Here is a 17,109-nt window from a genome sequence, read left to right as displayed (position 1 = left end):
ATTGTCTTCAAGACTAGCACGTGGGACTAGTTTCTATGAGCTCTTTCCAGACTGGCAATGCTGCTAAAGTTAGTTAGTTGTATAGAGTGAGGCCCATATTAGGCAACTAGGTAAGCCCAACCATGTGAGTTGTTACAGATCTCTTTCCATCCTGGACAGGGTGAGGCCCATACTTGGCATTTGGCAACTAGCCAAGCCCACCCCATGTGACCACGTCTAAGGAACAATTTTTGTTCCTCCTCTTTCTGTTATTATATATATATATATATATATATATATATATATATATTTGGTGTTCACATGTAAGACCTCTTAGAATATCCCATAATCCTCCAAGGTGCACGAATGGAGAATATGTGACCGTACATGAAACATCAATTGAAATTGATTTGCTCAGAAATAGAATGGCATTGCCAACCAATAATAATTATAACATTAATGTTTATATTGAGGGAAAAGAGATTATTCCTGTTAACTAAAAAAATTCAGATTATGATTTACATTCAACACCAAAAATTGTTACAACTCATTTTTACAATGAAGCTACATAAGATTTCAACAAACACTACTTTATTCACAACTTACTAATAATATATGAGCAACAATTGCACAACACTCAAAATCAGTTACAGATTAAAATCAAAAGAGTCATATACCCTCCTCGACAAAGATGCATACATTTCAAGAGCACTGATCCATTGGTGACCAAATTTCCATCAGAAAATGGTTCTCTGTATGGATTCTCTTGAGTGATATTTATTTTCTTACTGCCATCCCTGTTTCAATATTCTGTTCAATTATCCTCGAAACCGGTAACTCTCAACTTAAAACAGTCTAACGTCAATATATCCATATTCAAATCTAATAAACTGAATGATTTAATCTATCATCCTCTCGGGATTAAGTTAGTATTTAATTGCACTCTTCCTGTATAAATCTCGAGAAGATGAAAGATAAATCACTCAGTTCATTCCGATCTCACATGGGTATTCAAGCATTATACCATTTTATGCTTGAGCCTGCTTCAAGGAAGATTGCACAGTACATCAAAATCAAGGTGATGGAACAAAACATATAACAAAACGAGCTATATACATATATTAAAGGGAAAAAAAATCTCCCTCTCTTATTATGTACTTGCTCACAAAGAACAACAGATCCCGTAACTTGCTGATGGCTCCCCAAGTTATCCATTCACTATGAACCATTAAACATCATAGTAAGCCTGCATTCCTGGAAAAAAATAACTACAAGTTAATGACCATACTGAATTGGGAGTTCTTAACTGAAAAATAAACATTCATGTGTTGTACATGATGACATGATGTCATGGTTCGGTGTCTTGAGTCCATACACAAAAAAAAAAAAAAGGCATGAAGGAAACAGAACTTTAAAATGGTTTATGGATGAGAATAGTAACTTATTTTTTAAAATGACTAAAAATAAAAAATAAAGGAAATTACTTGTGCGAATTTGCGAAAACCAGATTTTAACCAATAATAAAAGGAGGTGCTTCAAGGAAGAAGAAGAAAGAAGTTCCATTGGAGACGAGGTAGAGGAAGAGAACCTTCTTTTAGCACATAATAGACAGTTTAATAAAAGGTCCACGCATGCCGTATTTGATGCTACATGCAAGTCCACATTCAAAATATCTGCTGATGTAATGTCGAGAAATTACCATAAGGATAAGGCAAGAAGAACGCAATCAGGATGAGTGTATCATGCCATCTCATTGTGGTGAGGAATGTCAGTATTGGGATAGCCGAAAATTGCCCAAAATTTCTTTGGCCACATACCCCAAAAATAAATCAGATTAACCACTTGACTGGACCAGGACCACCAATGAACAACTGCTGCCATGTTAATCCCAGTCCTCCTATATCAACCAGACTCAAAGAAGCGTGCCACTGCTGAATAAAGCTGGTTTTCGTCAAATGGCTTTGACACATAACCATCCATCCCGCATTTCATGCACTCCTCACTCGTTGCTTGAATGACATCAGCTGTCATTGCTAATACCGGTGTGTGCCAATGAGCCAAATACCCAAAAATATCAGTAGATGCTTCACCAGATTCAATTGTTTCATTAATTTTGCGCTCTAAACTGCGGATTTTTCGCGTAGTTTCAAACCTGCAAAATCAATGACATAACTAAAACAATATGTAACACTCAAGAGGGATAATCAGGTGGGCAACATGCAACAAAAGATTCTAAAACCATCAAGACTTAAAGCATTCATCATGAATCACTTCATTTTTCTTCTTTTTTATCTCTTAAGATAGTTGGTTGCTGATCATGACTTGGTCTAGTACCGGAGTTGTTCATCGCCAATCAAAATACAGCATTGCATAAAATATAATTATATAGGTGCAGTATGTCAACATTTGCCAATGACAACCAAGTGAGAAATGGTTTCGAACTTATAGCCGGGATCATTGGAAAATTTTTAAAGATAGGCCCTTAAAGGATTTCTATTGGCTGCTCATGCAAGAAGATTACAATAGCTGACCATCCTCTGTTACATGATTCTGCCAGAGCACATCATCTTCCTTTGCATTTATAACTAAGGAAATTAGAAACCAAAGTTGTAGGCATGTTACTTACCCATCCATTTCTGGCATCTGTAGATCCATGAAGCAAGCATCAAAGCTGTGTGGAGGGTTCAACATTGATAAAGCTGCCTTTCCACTCTCCACGCAAGTAACGATTGCTCCGTACTTCTTTAGAGCACCTTCTGCAACTCTTCTGTTAACAACATGATCATCCACCACCAAGATTTTCTTGTCTCTCAGTAGATTGCAAAGAATTGATGGTTTCCCTCCATTTAAATGCCTCTTTTTTCCAATTCCAAGGGCTTCATGGAAGCAGGAAATTAACTCATTTAAACGAATAGGCTTTGTTAACACATCATCCACTAAACCAGCTGATTTGAGCTCACTGCACTCAGTAGAGCTTATGGAAGTAGCCAAAAGAAATATCTTTGGACGGACTTCCGGCAATTTTGTGCTGCCATTTGGCCTGAGCTTTCTGAGCAAGTGATAGAATGCAAGACCAGTCTCCTTGCCCATAATGTTTTTGTCAATGAGAACCATGGCTAAGTGTGATAATGAACTGTAAACATAATTTATTATTAAAGTATCAGCAAAAGCATAATGAAAGCATATGATTTCATAGTAAATTGTTCTTAATTTATATATCCAAAATATCATTTACAATTCATTGTCATTATTTAAGATAAGAACAACATTTTCTTCTAACAATCAAAAAAGTATAGTTTGAAAAGAAAACTAACATGTTGGAGCACTTACGCTCAAGCACAGTTGATTAGTTCCCCCATCCCACCCCCTCCCCTAGCTCAACAAAGCCTTAACAATCATCTTTTGTCATGTTTTGTCTTTCTGCTCTATATAAGGCCATAACTATTAAATCCTTTCCTACTATTTCAATCCACACTAATTCCAGTAATTCTTTCCCCTAGTATTATCCACGATGTGGATCACATCGCTCTCCCCCACTGCTGCGGTTATTGGTCTCCGCTACACAAAGCCAAACCTTTTTAATCTTTTCTCATTTATTATATCCAAGAGGTGCTACTTCTACAATCTCACAAATATATTCATATGTAATATTATCCTTTTTTGTCTTACTATGCATCTAAATAATATGCACATAGTGACACACATTTTATGAACATGTTGCTTCTTAGCCACCCAAATATCTTGTCCTGTAAAGTATGACCGGTTTAATTATTTTTTTATAGAACTGCATTTCAATCTTAGAGAGGTGTGTTCAGAACACAATATGCCAAAATAACTCCAAAAAAATAGAGAGGTCAATATGAAGCTTGCTTAACCAAAAAAATAACTTCAAGAAGATGACCAACTATTTTATTGAAAGCTCTTTAAACTTTAATGGTTCACCCTGAGCAGCAGAACCTCTTTCTCAATTCTGATTTAAAGTTGTTTACTGGGAATGCAAGATGTACTATAATGAAAATTGTCATCTTTTACTTTCTTGAGCGAAGAAGCTTCAGGTCGTGGCTGAAATATTATTATGGTTTCTTTACATGTGATAATGAAAATAGTAACTTAAAGAAAACAATCTTCATACCATATATATTTGAGTAATTTTAGTAACTAAAGCATAATAAGTCCTTGATATCTTAAAAAAAAATTGTGTCCAACTCAAGCTACTGTCAATCTTCAAACATATATGCTCAGTAAAAGGAATCTACCTCATGTTTGAGTTACTAGATAGATAAGAGCATGCAGAATCCAGACTGAAAGTAACGTCTGCTGTTATCCCCAATCTCTGTAGATGATATCTTGTGACTTCAGCTCGGATGCACTTATCATCAACCACCATTGCTCTCAATCCCTTGAACTCTGAAACAACTGGATCATGATGCTGCCACTTTGTATCCAGAGAACTTGTTTCTCCTTTTGCAAAAGTTGCAGTAAATGAAAAGGTACTGCCAGTGCCAGGTTCACTCACAAACCCAATTTCTCCATCCATAAGGTCCACCAGACGCTTGCTAATGCTCAATCCTATTCCAGTCCCACCATATGTTCGTGACGTGGAACTGTCAGCCTGCATAAAAGGCATGAAAATGCAGCCTTGTGCTTCTGGAGGAATTCCCACACCCGTATCTTCAATCGTCACTAATAGTTTGATCATTTGAGTTTGCTCCACTGAACAATTGCCACTTAACATATTAAATTTCTCCCAGCTTTTCCATCTATCAACCACGGGAAACCCACTCAATGTATTACAAGACTTGTTTGACCAGTCTTGAAGTAGCATCAAGCTTTGTCTCAGCAATTCGTCTGTAACATCAAGTGGGCACCTCGCTTCGTCAGCCAGATGGACTGAGATAAATACATGCCCTTTCTCATGTGTGAACTACAATTTAAACAAGTAGCAAATTGGTAAAATTAATACATGAAGTCAAATGCCCCCTTAATCACAATGCTACTTATGGCAATAGATTATTCTTATAGCATATTGCAAGTATAGCAATTATACACATATACTTTCAGTATCGTTAATAGCTTAAGACTCTGTCTTCTTTTTTTTTATCCAGTGCACAAGGAACACCGCACTGTGTTACTACAAAACGCACCATCTGACTGTTCTTTGAGTAAGAATGACCATGGTAGTTTCATTCCAGAACATTACATTCAAGATCCCATTCATTTGATTTTTCTTTTAGTTTTTCTTTCTCTTGAAAGGAAAAAGATCAAAAAAATGTTAAAAGAGACACTTGTTTGGACAGCAGTTCCTGCAACAAGATAGATGCCTTGCCACAAAAAAGTGCTCAATGTTTATGGAACATAATTTAAATACCTAATAGGAAACTTGAGACATTATGAACTTGGTACGATTATCTTGAGGATCTAAGTGGCCAACCTGCAACCCACCCAACTGTACCACATTCTAAAGCAACAGATTGCATTCCCTTCTAACGTCCATGTTTCTACAACCTCAAGAAATTCCAGCTTTTATCTAGGACTCATATTGGTTTGATGAAAAACAAAGTAAAATGTGTACAAATTATGCAATCAAGTTTATCAGCATTACCATCACTATATTAGTAAGTGGTATACAGAAGAATTGACATATATAGATGCAAAAGTGTAGTGTATAGCCTATTCCTTGGACAGTGACATTGCAAATATAACGAGGTAGCTAGCTTCCATTATTATGAACAAGTACAGAGTTGTCATCAAAGAGTAATACATTCTCGAGCTTCAAGCACAGAGAACCAACAGCTATCAATACCATTTCCAGTATCTACTTTTCCTTACACCCAATGAAGCCAATGACACTCCAAATTTTGATTCTCTCAAATGGCAGGTTTACACACATTCCCCCACCCACAAATTTTTTTGTATAATGCATAGCATCATCACTTTTTCTTAGAACGTGTGGGCGGATGCTCATGCAAGAGGGCATTGTTCCAGCCCCTCCATTTCCCACAAAAACAAAATTCAAGATCCAAGAAACATAACCAACCTTGACTGAATTTCCAACAAGATTTGTAATTATCTGCCGGAACCGTCCAGGATCTCCAATGACAACTTCAGGAACCTGATCAGAGAAGTAAACAGCCAACTTCTCCAGAAAAACACGAAGACCATGCAAGAGATCACATCAATACCAGTAACAACCATGACAAAATAACCTACAAAAGAACAGATCAAGTAAAAGAAGTAAGGATTTGGTTTTTACCTCAATTCCTTTTTCATGAGATTTGCCAGAGAAAAGTGATAAAACATTATCAATAACAGCGCGGAGATCAAAAGGTACAGCCTCAAGCTCGAGCCTGCCTGATTCTATCTTAGCCTGATCAAGAACCTCATTAATCAATGATATTAGATCTTTCCCATTAGCATGAGCTGTCTGGGTAAAATCTAGCTGGTTTGCATCAACATCTGTGTCCATTAACATTTGCAGCATACCTGAATTAAAATTTGAAGTTATATTCTGTTATTTTTCCTAGATATGCATAAAATTGTAATTGTGAATATTAAAGACTTCCAATTACCTAGAACACCATTCATCGGAGTCCTGATTTCATGGGAAACTGTAGCAAGAAACTATAAAAAGGAAAGGACACTTCTATTAAAAAGAAATTGCAGGAGTGTCATGTATATAAGGAAAGGTAAATCTAAAGATGAAATATATTAAGGAGAAAAAGACGAAACTGCTGCTCTCAGAATCATATTTTATGAGGAAATAAAGAAATATGACGCAGTTACAAGGATTTTTGAGATATAAGATGACTGTACAGAACCAGAAACAAAATGCACCTGAGATTTTGCTACATCTGCAGCTTCAGCACGATGCATGAGCTCCATTGTTTCTCGATAGTCACGCTCCACTTTAGCAATTCGGTTTATGGCTGCATAAAAGATATGACCCAGAAGCAATGTGATGACAAGGACTCCCACAGATGCTGTTATTGCTGTCCAAGGTGGAGGTGGTTTCTGCTTAAAACTGTAACCAAAAGAAACACGTTAAACTCAGAATATTGGTTATTCCCAATTTCTAGCTAATAGGAATGCTAAAAATCACTAAAAACATCTGACCTGCAATGCATCTCATGCTTTCGAGATGGATCACCAAAATCAAGGTTGCTAATGCGCACTAAACCTGTATCAGTGTCATTAGTACCATACATTTTAATGGGTGCAGATTTGTTGGTCATATCAAAAACATTCACAACAATCGTTTGTTTGCTAGCAAGCTGGTGTAGAAGCTTCTCCACTAGTGAAGGGACGTCATAAGATGCACCTAGGTACCTTTAAAGAAGCAACGCTCAGTGTTAGAGAAGTCGATAATTCAATCATTACAAAATAAAATATCTCATGGCTAATATTGGCTACTAATACATCAGTCTTAGGTTTTGTACTGGCAATCAAAATACTTCCAAGGAGATAATTTACCCCACTGTAGTATTAATGCGTTGCTCTGGCGTAGCATCTGGAGCAAGGTGAGTGTTATAGACTGCAAAAGTAAGTACAACTCCCAAGTGGTTGGATTTCAATAGCTTAAAAGGAGATGTCAGGACTCCCTTTCCAGAAGCCCTTGCACGCAATATATTCTCACAATCTTCCTATACAGCAATGAAATAATAATGAGCAATTCTGATATTATTATCAATAATCCTCTAAGCACAGCTCTTTCAGATCTAAACCAATGCAAGGGGGTATACATTTACCACTCCCAATACCTTGCATTAGCAGAACCAACACTGGATGTGGCCTCAAATACACCCCAACTAATATATGTACATTGTGATCATGAGATGAGTAAAGTCTTTTAACATTGAACTACATCAACAGCCTCACAGGAATCAAACGTGATTGCATATTGTATTTGTACACATATACATATATACAGTGAGTGAGAAGCTGAAGCGACAACAGTGGTAAACCAGTGAAATTTGTGGGCCATCTTACTTTTATAGAGGATATTTAACATATTATTTTGTCTCAAAATCAAAATGAATTGCAATAGATGAGATGGTTGTAATCATCTAATATCTCCCAACTATGATTTCTGATTTTTAGTAGTAGTATTAGTATGACTACTTGTACTTAAAATTAAGTTTGCATCTACAGATACAACTTGTATTAGAGTGGTTATATGAACACATTTCCATGAAAAAATGATGATTGTTCTGCATCCTGTCTTCAAAATAAACTTGTCAAAATCTCCACAAATCACCATGACAGCTCCATGAATTTTTGCCTCTTCTTCATCTTCTTACCAGTAGTAAAATTAAAATCACTAGTCTAATGAGAGAGAATCTAGCTCAATAGAAAGAAAGGAATAATAGAAGCTCCTTGAGCTAAAAAACACACCTTTCCAGACATCATATCAATAGATACAATATGGGAGACAGTGGCTTGAGAAAATATAACAGGTGCATATTCATCTTGAGTGGGTGAAGGATCCAAATTTTCAGGAATACAATCTTGGACTAGAGTTTGATCCTCAGTTCCCATTTTCTTTATTGCCCATCCATGTTGCTTCTCAAATTGCTCCCTCTCTAAATGAGGCACTCTCAAGGCATAGGCAACGCCACTTGTAAGTGGCCTCTCAAAAGCAGTTCTCTTAGTATATTCTCCAAATGTTTCCTGCGGATTAAGAGAAAATAGTAAAAGTCAAAACCATAATGACAGCAATACAGTGTAACATAAGACTATTTATTGTTGCACAAGACTTATTATTATATAAATTTATAAATAAATATTAGACTCCTAAATGTAATAGAAAATAGAAAAGGTAGTAGGCGGTAATGAATTGCCTGATCAATAGCAGAAGGTTGTTTTCCATGGTGAAACGTGGAGATGAGAATAGCCAAGGCATGAACATGGTTCATGCTCACGTTAAACTGATCCTGCAACATCCTGGCTCGTTCATCACACATGTTCGCAAGTGTTTCAGTCCTCCTCAAAAGAATATCCTCATTCAAGTGCCAAAACAACCAAGCAGATCCAGTCACCCCAGTTAACACAAACGTAATTAGGAGCTTTTTCCTCCACTTTCCAGCGCTTTTACAAGATTTCAGGGTTTTCTGTTGCTGCTTCAGCAGCAGCTTCTGCTGAGCTAGTGACTGCTGCTCGACCTGGTTCTGATTTTGATTTCTCCGCAACTTTCTATGTAAACCAAACATTTTGCAGCTCATTACCACTCCAAGAAGGACCCAACAACATACTTTCACTAAATAAAAAGAAAAACTCTCACAATGCTCTTTACTGTCATCAAGAGCCCTTCTTCGAAATTCTTTCTGAACAAAGCCAAACCAAACAAACAAATTAGCAATTTGTATAATCTCTCATGCTTTATGAAATCTTTTCCATCTTTCTGACCAAAAATTATAAACATGTTTCTGCATGAGTGATGCAAGGACATATGATTTCCACACGCAATCCCAAAAGGTATGGAAAAACCACTCTCTAGATCATCACATCTAATGCAAGAGTCCGGATGCTTCAGTACTACTAGACAGTTCATGACATAAGTATGAAAAATATTTTATTCAGTTGTGAAAAAACATTACCATTTTAAAAGGCATATAAACTGTTGAAAGGATTTTAAAAGGCTAAATATTATAGAAGGCATGCCTTGTAGAAAAGAATGGAAAAGGAGAATTCGTGTTGCCGACCCCATTCATATGGGATAAAGGCAAGGAGGATGACGATAAAAGGTTGCAGTTATATTACTTCTAGTAATGCAACTCATTAACAAAAAATTTACACAATGATGTCAATATTGCAATCAAAGAATGACAAGGTAGTCCAAGGGGTTGTGATAATGTGTGCAGTTGTTGCATGGTAGAGATATTCCGATCTTCATTAGTGCTTTTGACTTTTGAGGTTCACCAGATTTGATATGAATAATGATCCATGTATGCCAGATTCAAAGAGAACCATGTGCAGGGTTGTAGGAGTGAGGACTTAAGGCTATTTGAAAATGCCACGTAGGCTTCCACCTGAACGCCATGGGGCAAGGTGAGATATAGCTCGTTGGCAACACATGTAATGTATAGTTGGGTACCACAAAGTTCACACTATTTCTAAGACTGCTACTTCGAAGATGGGGTGAGGGGATGAGCTACAGTTTAATTTATCATAATATTTGATATTAGTTCAGGCAATCATACAGGAGAGAGACGATCAAATTTTGAGGAGGATGAGAATAATGAGGATAGCACCTTATTACACCTAATTCCACCTCAAATTCTCAATCCCTGCAAGAGGGAAATTTCAACTATCAATTATTCAAATATTGAAACATCACCCAATTACGTAGTTTTGCAACCCAAATCTATTTCATCTCTCACTATTTATCACTAAATTCCAAATCAAAGGGACAACACTAATGTTGCGTTTGGAAGCTCCAAATAAGTGCCTTGGAGTTGGAGGAAATTCAGTCCAAACCTTAAACTAAATTTCTTCCACTTCTAAATCCAAGGCATCGATTAGGTGCTCCCAAACATAGCTTAATAGTCATTTCTTTAGGAAAACTTCTGCTCTCAATTTTTCAAATCTAAAGAAATAAAATAAAAAATAAAAATAAAATAAAAATAAAAAAACAAAAAAAGCATTACTTCGTTAGAAGCCCCATTGACAGCTTCCACTTCTCACTCATCCACATCAAAATCCATTTCTTACTTCTAATCATTACATTATGAACTCCAATCCACAATTTAATAACACCAAAAATCATTTGATGGAAAAAGATCTATAGCATGAAACAACTGAACCCTACTCTTTGCTATTCTTCATGTTCACTCATCTTCTAAACCAAAACAATCTTTGTTAAAAACAACCGTTACTTATTGATAGCAACTACTTCAGGCTAATATCAAACAACTGACACCTAAAAAAGAGAGTTCAGAGCTATTAAACATACTAGTCTAAGAAATTAGAAGGAAAAAAATGCACCTGATCTGATTCAGAGAATATAGCAGCCAAAGCATGATGTTGATCCTTTCTTATATTCAAATGTTGTAGCGAAAATCTAGTTCTTTCTTCACACAAGTATGCAGTCTTCTCCTTCCCCCTCAAAGCCCCGCCATTTAAACCAAAGATGAAACAAATGAAGCCCAAAACACCTGAAAACGACAGAAAAAGAAGCTGTCTCCTCCATTTCCAGACACAATTAGATCCATCCTTCGCCTTCTTCGGCTTGAAGTTGGTTGACAATTTACCACTAAATCCAGAGAGTTTGCAATTGAAAGACATCTTAACCAAAACCCACCTACATATCTTCAAAAACAGCCTGGAAAGGTTAAGAGAAACTCCAGACAGCTCAGAAAAACTCATTAGAATCAGACATTTGAAAGAAGCCCACTAAGAATACAACCATAAACTGGAATTGCAAAATGAGTTGATTCTTCAGCAAATCTAGCTCTCAAAACTCCTCAAAATCAAACACTTAGAAGACATTCACTAGAAAGATTCAACTAAAAGCTGAAAACGGCTTGAGAAACAATTGATTCTTCAACAAACTCAGCTAATAAAACTCATCAAAAAACCGACCTTGAAGAGAACCCCAGAGGAATACTAAATGAAATAGGTGAAATTGAAAGAAACCAACTTGATTCTTCAGCAACCCAGCTCCAATTATTCACAATGTAGTAATGCAAATATAGTATGCCCACCACTTGTTTTATTCTCTGCTCTGCTCTCTATACTATGGTTCTAACTAATAATACTGTGCAGCAATAAAAACCCATCAAAACTATACCTCTTTTGGAGAACACAAAGGAAAGAAAATCATGCCAAACAACAATCTGGCAGAAACCCAGTTGCTATGTTGACAAACTGTGACTGAATCATCAATGATACAAACAAAAATGGTCTTCTTTTTTCTATATCTAGTCTTTCTATCTCAGACAACTCTGCATAGCCGAAAGAAACATCATGATCAAAACTTTTCCATAGAAAACTCATCATCAAGACAAATTGAATAAAACCCAAATGGAATTAATGATCAGAATTTGGGAAAAGAAGGGTCGCCTTCTTTTTCTTCTTTAAACCCTCTCTCTCTCTTCCCCTCGCTTTTTCTCTCTTAGTCTTTAAGTCTGGAATTTAGCATATGTAGGTAGAGGCAAGCTCTATGATTATCTCATCATCTAGAGGGAAAGGTTGAAGAAAAGTAAAGAAAACAAGGATGAATAAATTTTACAATTTCGATTGTTTTGTATCAATTTTTTCTTTTTTCTTTTTTCTTTTTCTTTGTACCTTCGTTTCGTTTGCTTTGGAAGAGAGTTGAAAGAGACCGCACAAAGTGTTTAAAGATGGGTCATTTGTTTTCTGCCGTGGTGCAGATATACGGATGCGTGTGTATAGATAGATATATATAGAGAGAGAGAGAGAGAGAGAGAGCAGGGAGTTTTATAGAGAGAGGAAGAGAGGGATGGTAAAAAAGTGGTCGTGGGAGACAGTGAGTTCAGTTCGGTGATCAGTTGGGGAAGGGACAATGAGAGAGAGAGGGAATCTGTGCTAAATACGGGAAAAGATCGGCGATTAATTGGGAATACGGGGGCTTCTTGCTAATATGCGCCTTGTGTTTGAAATTCTTAATCTACACATGCGGAGTACTTTTTTTTTTTTTTTTCAATGCGGCGTACATATTTACCTTACCACAATTATATGAAAGAATTTTAAATAGAAATCCGAGGTCCCAAAGCAAAGTGTGCTAAATAAAGAACATTGTGCTATATGATTTGTTTGACCATGATTTTAGTGTTAATTTATTGAACATTCTGAAGTGTGTAATAAATTTGGTAATGACCAAATTATATTTTATATGGCTATTGAAACCTTAATCATTGTTAATTAAAAAATAAATAAATAACCTTAATCATTATTTTCTTTTTGGTATGGCTTAACTTAAGTGGTATATTCTCTTTGGCTGAGAGTTGATTTTAATAAATAATATGATAAAAAAAAAAAAAAAAGATTTTAATAAATAATAATAAATTAACCGTACGTGACTTTTTTTTAATTTTAACGTGTTATAGAAGAAGGCATACCAGCAATTTAGCAAGGGAAAAAAAAATACAACAAAAAAGATCATGATTACTCAATTCTTACATTTATCTAAAGAGAAATGTTAATTGCTAAACATCACAAATAATATATATCATGAAATTAACTTGAATGAGGTGGTCAATGACGTGGACAATGACATGTCTGCCAACTTAATTAAAATTTTTAAATAAAAATTGTCAATATTTTTTTCTTTCTAAATATATAATTTTTTTTTTTTTTTTTTTTTTTTTAGAGAATGGATCGCACTGCCAGGAATGGGAGAATAAACATCTAAATCATGACAATCGGGAAAGGTCTTAACAATGACGGTCTCGATTATATGAGTGTGATCTCAGGCTGTAGGTGCAGAATTTCGCTCAACCAATAATGATTAAGAAAAATAAAACAACTCACTCAATTAATAGTAAAAATAAACAAGAACAATATATGTCGAAGCGTAGAATTGCTTGATCCATTTATTGGAGGTCTAAACCTCTATTTATATACAAAAGATTGTAAAATTATGGTAGGACTCGCGTTACTTGCCCTCCAATTCTTTCTATATAAACATTCTTTACTAATAGAGTTCTTTCCATTGTCTAATTTTCCATACATAGAACTTGCCTTGTACAGAACTTCCTATCTCAGAATTTTCCTTCTACGGTAAATCCTTCAACTGGTAGGACTTGTGCATTCTCGAATAACTGGGCTGAACATACTTTGATCCGGCTGGGTTTGAGTAACGGACCGGATGTTAAATGTTAACAAGTTGGGTTGATGACCTCTTGATTCGGCCTTGATGGAGGTTGGAGGACAAATAACAATGGTCTTGGGCTAAAAATACCCTCAATTTGGGCTTGAGCATGATAGGCCTTATATGTCCTTGGAATGTAGATATGTGTAGTGATGACGTGTGCACTTTTTATTGGAGGGAGTTTTTTTCCCTCCACACTTTGTCCCAAATTTCATTTTTAATTGAGTAACGGCTCCCATTAAAGAGGGAATTGAAACCGGTTTTTTACTTTGCTTCAGAAACGGTTCGAGGTCTTTCATTATTACTCCGTCATACAAGATTCTGCAAGAGTTACATTCGCCCTTGCTGCCCTCCTGCGTTCTTCATTCCATCACCTTGTCAGGTTAGTTTTTTTTCGCATCTTTCTCTCCAATCTTTCATTATGAGTACTTCATCTACTCCCGAACGTATAGACATTGGGGATTTTGAATCCACACCTTCATCTTCCCCCATTCGCATTAGGGCTCCCCCTTCTAGGGTTTCTACAGATCGTCTTTCGTTGAATCAATTAGGTACTTCCCCCCTTCTAGCTGAGACATCCACCTCAGGCTCTGATAATGTTCTTACTCATGAAGAGAGGAAAGCAATCATCTCTATTCGCCGTATCAAGTTCTCTATTGCTTCGGTAATGGAAGAATTTGATATTCATGAGGGAGTAGAAATTGCAGAATATCCCGAGGGTGCCGATTTTACCTCCGGCGAGGGAATTGAAGAGAGTGAATTGCTTCTTTCGGTAGGGCATCTTAGCGCCCTCCGGTTCCCTCTTCACCCCTTCTATCATTTAGTTTTCAACAAGTTAGGTCTTGCCCCCCTTCAGGAAAACCCTAATTTCTTTCGCATCCTTTCGGCACTGTTGGTGCGCCGGAAATTAGAGGCTCTGGATTTGACTTTTGCCGACCTTCTGCTTACTTATAATATATCTAAGCATGGGACCGAGCCTGGCCGCTTCTTTTTTACCTCTCCCCTTCATCAGAGGATATGCACGAACCTTCCTTCATCCGAGAAGAAGTGGAAAGAAAGGATGGTTATAGTTAAAGGAAAATGGTTCGTGCCTCAATCAATTACGCTCCCCATCTAGCGCAAATTCGGGAAATTAGGTATAGAATACTTAACCTCCCTTCATACCAAGTGTTCTGGCTGTTTTCCTTGCCAAGTCTTAATGTTTCGCCGTACTTATGAGTTTCTTGGTGTTTTTTCAGCTACATTCCCATCCTCCGCAGCAAGGAATAGACTTTCTTTTCTTGAGGAACGAGTCTGGAGTGACCCCTCGCCTATCGAGGACCTGCTAACTTCTTCAAACCTCAAGGATATTGCCTCCAGTGCTGTTGCTGCAGACCTCATGGATCTGTCTCTACCATCCTTTGATAGTTTCCCCATGACTGAGGAGGAGATATGGAGGGCTGAGGCTTTAAAAAAGAAAGCCGAAGATGCCCAACCCTTGGTCGTTATTAGGTCTACTGAGGGTGAGGTGGAGGCTGAGGAACCACCAATGAAGAAATCTCGCCTCAACCCCCCATCCTCTGGCAAGGGCAAGGTCCCTTCTAAAAGCAGAGGGAAAAAGGGCTGGAGAGGCCGAACCTGAAGATGAAGTCAGGGCATTTGTTCTGGCTGAAACTGGGGCTCCTTGGGCTCCTTCCTTCACCAGGGCTGACAAGTCAGTCCTGCATTCAGGGGATTCTGTGATCATAGACCCTTCAGCTGCACTGGCTGTGGCCCGAAGGATGTGGCTCCCAAAGGACGAGGAAGCCATCGGCCAAATGGGATTGGAACAGCTACTCCCCTCCGCCCCAGTCCGGGCCATAGAGGTTCGTATTGCTCCTTTAGAATTATGTTACTCTTGCTTACTCATGTTTCCATTTATGCTCATATTTGTTCCTCTGTTATACAGGGTCTATACCACACCATGGCCCTCTGCGCCACTGCTGAAGCCCAATCCCTCTCCATCAAGAAGCTGGAGAAGGATCTTGACAATGCAGAGAAGAGAGCCACCACTGCCTCTACCAATCTGAAGATAGCTACTGAAGCCAAGGATGTGTATAAGAGGCAGTTGGCTGCCTCTGAGGCTAAGGTGGATTCTCTTCAGGCCGAAATTCAACACCTGACCGAGGCTCTTACTACTTGCTTCAAGGCGGGGAAGCAAATGCAGGGGCGCTACTCCTGTCTGGCACACCTGGCTAGTACTAAAGCGTTCCGGTCTGGCTATAATCAGGGCTCGGGCCCTAGGACGATGGATCCGGACGCTTTTGACAAGCAGGTGGGGGTGCACTTCCCATATGATGAAGGGCCACAGGCTTTGGAAGCTGAAATCCGCTTTGCCGAGATGGTAAAGGCGCACCTGAAGGGTACTCCTAGCTCTTTTGCCCCTGCGGCTTCAATTCTTCCTACCCCAAGTCCTACTGTAGTGGATGCTTTTGAATCTACTCCCTTCGATCCGAAGAGGAAGTAGAACTATGTATTTCGTTTTTATTGACAGTATGTTTGGGATAATAAATATAATTTTTGTTTTAGGCTTTCAATACCTGACTTGTTTTTGCTGTATGCTTTTGATATTGTTCATACTTTTCTGACTGGTAATGTTTTTATGACAAACAAAACACATTGTCTTTATGCTTCGGATTTATGCTACCCGAGAAAAAGCAAGGATGGTGGGAAGAAGGAGATCCTTTTAACAGTTTAATTGATATCTCAGGATGACTCATATGGACAATGATCTAACTGTTACGTGAACTCTTCTTGCCTTTGACTTGCCTGCAGTAGACGTATACATACTCTTTCTTTCTCGTGTGTTCCTGATGTGGGGTGGATCATGATGAACTTATGATATATCCACACCCATAGGGTATTAAACACTTGGAGTCCGGAAGAAAAAGTTCTGATCCGGCCACCAGAGGTCTGAAGCGAATTGTTCCTCGGCACTGAGTGTGGAGGAATAGGACACTTAGGGTCCGAAGCGGTCTCGGACACTTAGGATCTGAGGTGAATTGTTCCTCGGCACTGAATCGTGGAGGAATATTGCTGAATAGGACACTTATGGTCCGAAGCTGTCTCGGACATTTAGGATCCGACGCGAATTGTTCCTCGGCACTGAGTCGTGGAGGAATAGTGCTGAATAGGACACTTAGGGTCCGAAGCTGTCTCGGACACTTAGGATCCGAGGCGAATTAAATACTCCCTGACGCGGAGCCGGAGGGGAGGTTTTGCCGAGCCGGACACTTAGGGTCCGAGGCGGGATTTTTGCCGAGCCGAACACTTAGGGTCCGAGG

At 38.0% G+C, this 17,109-nt stretch overlaps 1 protein-coding gene across 2 annotated transcripts; it reads right to left on the bottom strand.

Moving 5' to 3' along the window:
- Window positions 1-469: 469 nt before the first annotated feature.
- On the bottom strand, window positions 470-12,866 carry LOC132307460 (histidine kinase 2-like). Of its 2 annotated transcripts, none has more exons than XM_059805230.1 (13): window positions 10,960-12,866; window positions 8,817-9,299; window positions 8,371-8,646; window positions 7,450-7,619; window positions 7,093-7,305; window positions 6,814-7,000; window positions 6,549-6,600; window positions 6,233-6,462; window positions 6,017-6,118; window positions 4,236-4,903; window positions 2,606-3,112; window positions 1,679-2,131; window positions 470-1,233 (listed from the first exon to the last, which is right to left on the bottom strand). In XM_059805230.1, the coding sequence occupies exons 1-12, from the start codon at window positions 11,338-11,340 to the stop codon at window positions 1,882-1,884; spliced, it is 3,519 nt and encodes a 1,172-aa protein (XP_059661213.1). In that variant the 5' UTR covers window positions 11,341-12,866; the 3' UTR covers window positions 470-1,233; window positions 1,679-1,881. The 2 variants fall into 2 exon arrangements, with proteins under 2 accessions (XP_059661213.1, XP_059661215.1); XM_059805232.1 differs by having other exon boundaries at window positions 6,017-6,115; window positions 10,960-12,865.
- Between the last annotated feature and the right edge of the window lie 4,243 nt (window positions 12,867-17,109).

This window comes from Cornus florida, unplaced genomic scaffold, assembly GCF_030987335.1.
Source record: "Cornus florida cultivar Cherokee Brave unplaced genomic scaffold, ASM3098733v1 CherokeeBrave_3.0.0_Hap2_Chr05, whole genome shotgun sequence".
In the NCBI taxonomy this organism is placed as follows: domain Eukaryota; kingdom Viridiplantae; phylum Streptophyta; class Magnoliopsida; order Cornales; family Cornaceae; genus Cornus; species Cornus florida.
The sequence above is the reverse complement of the archived record's forward strand: the minus strand, read 5'-3'. Positions and strand labels throughout refer to the sequence as shown.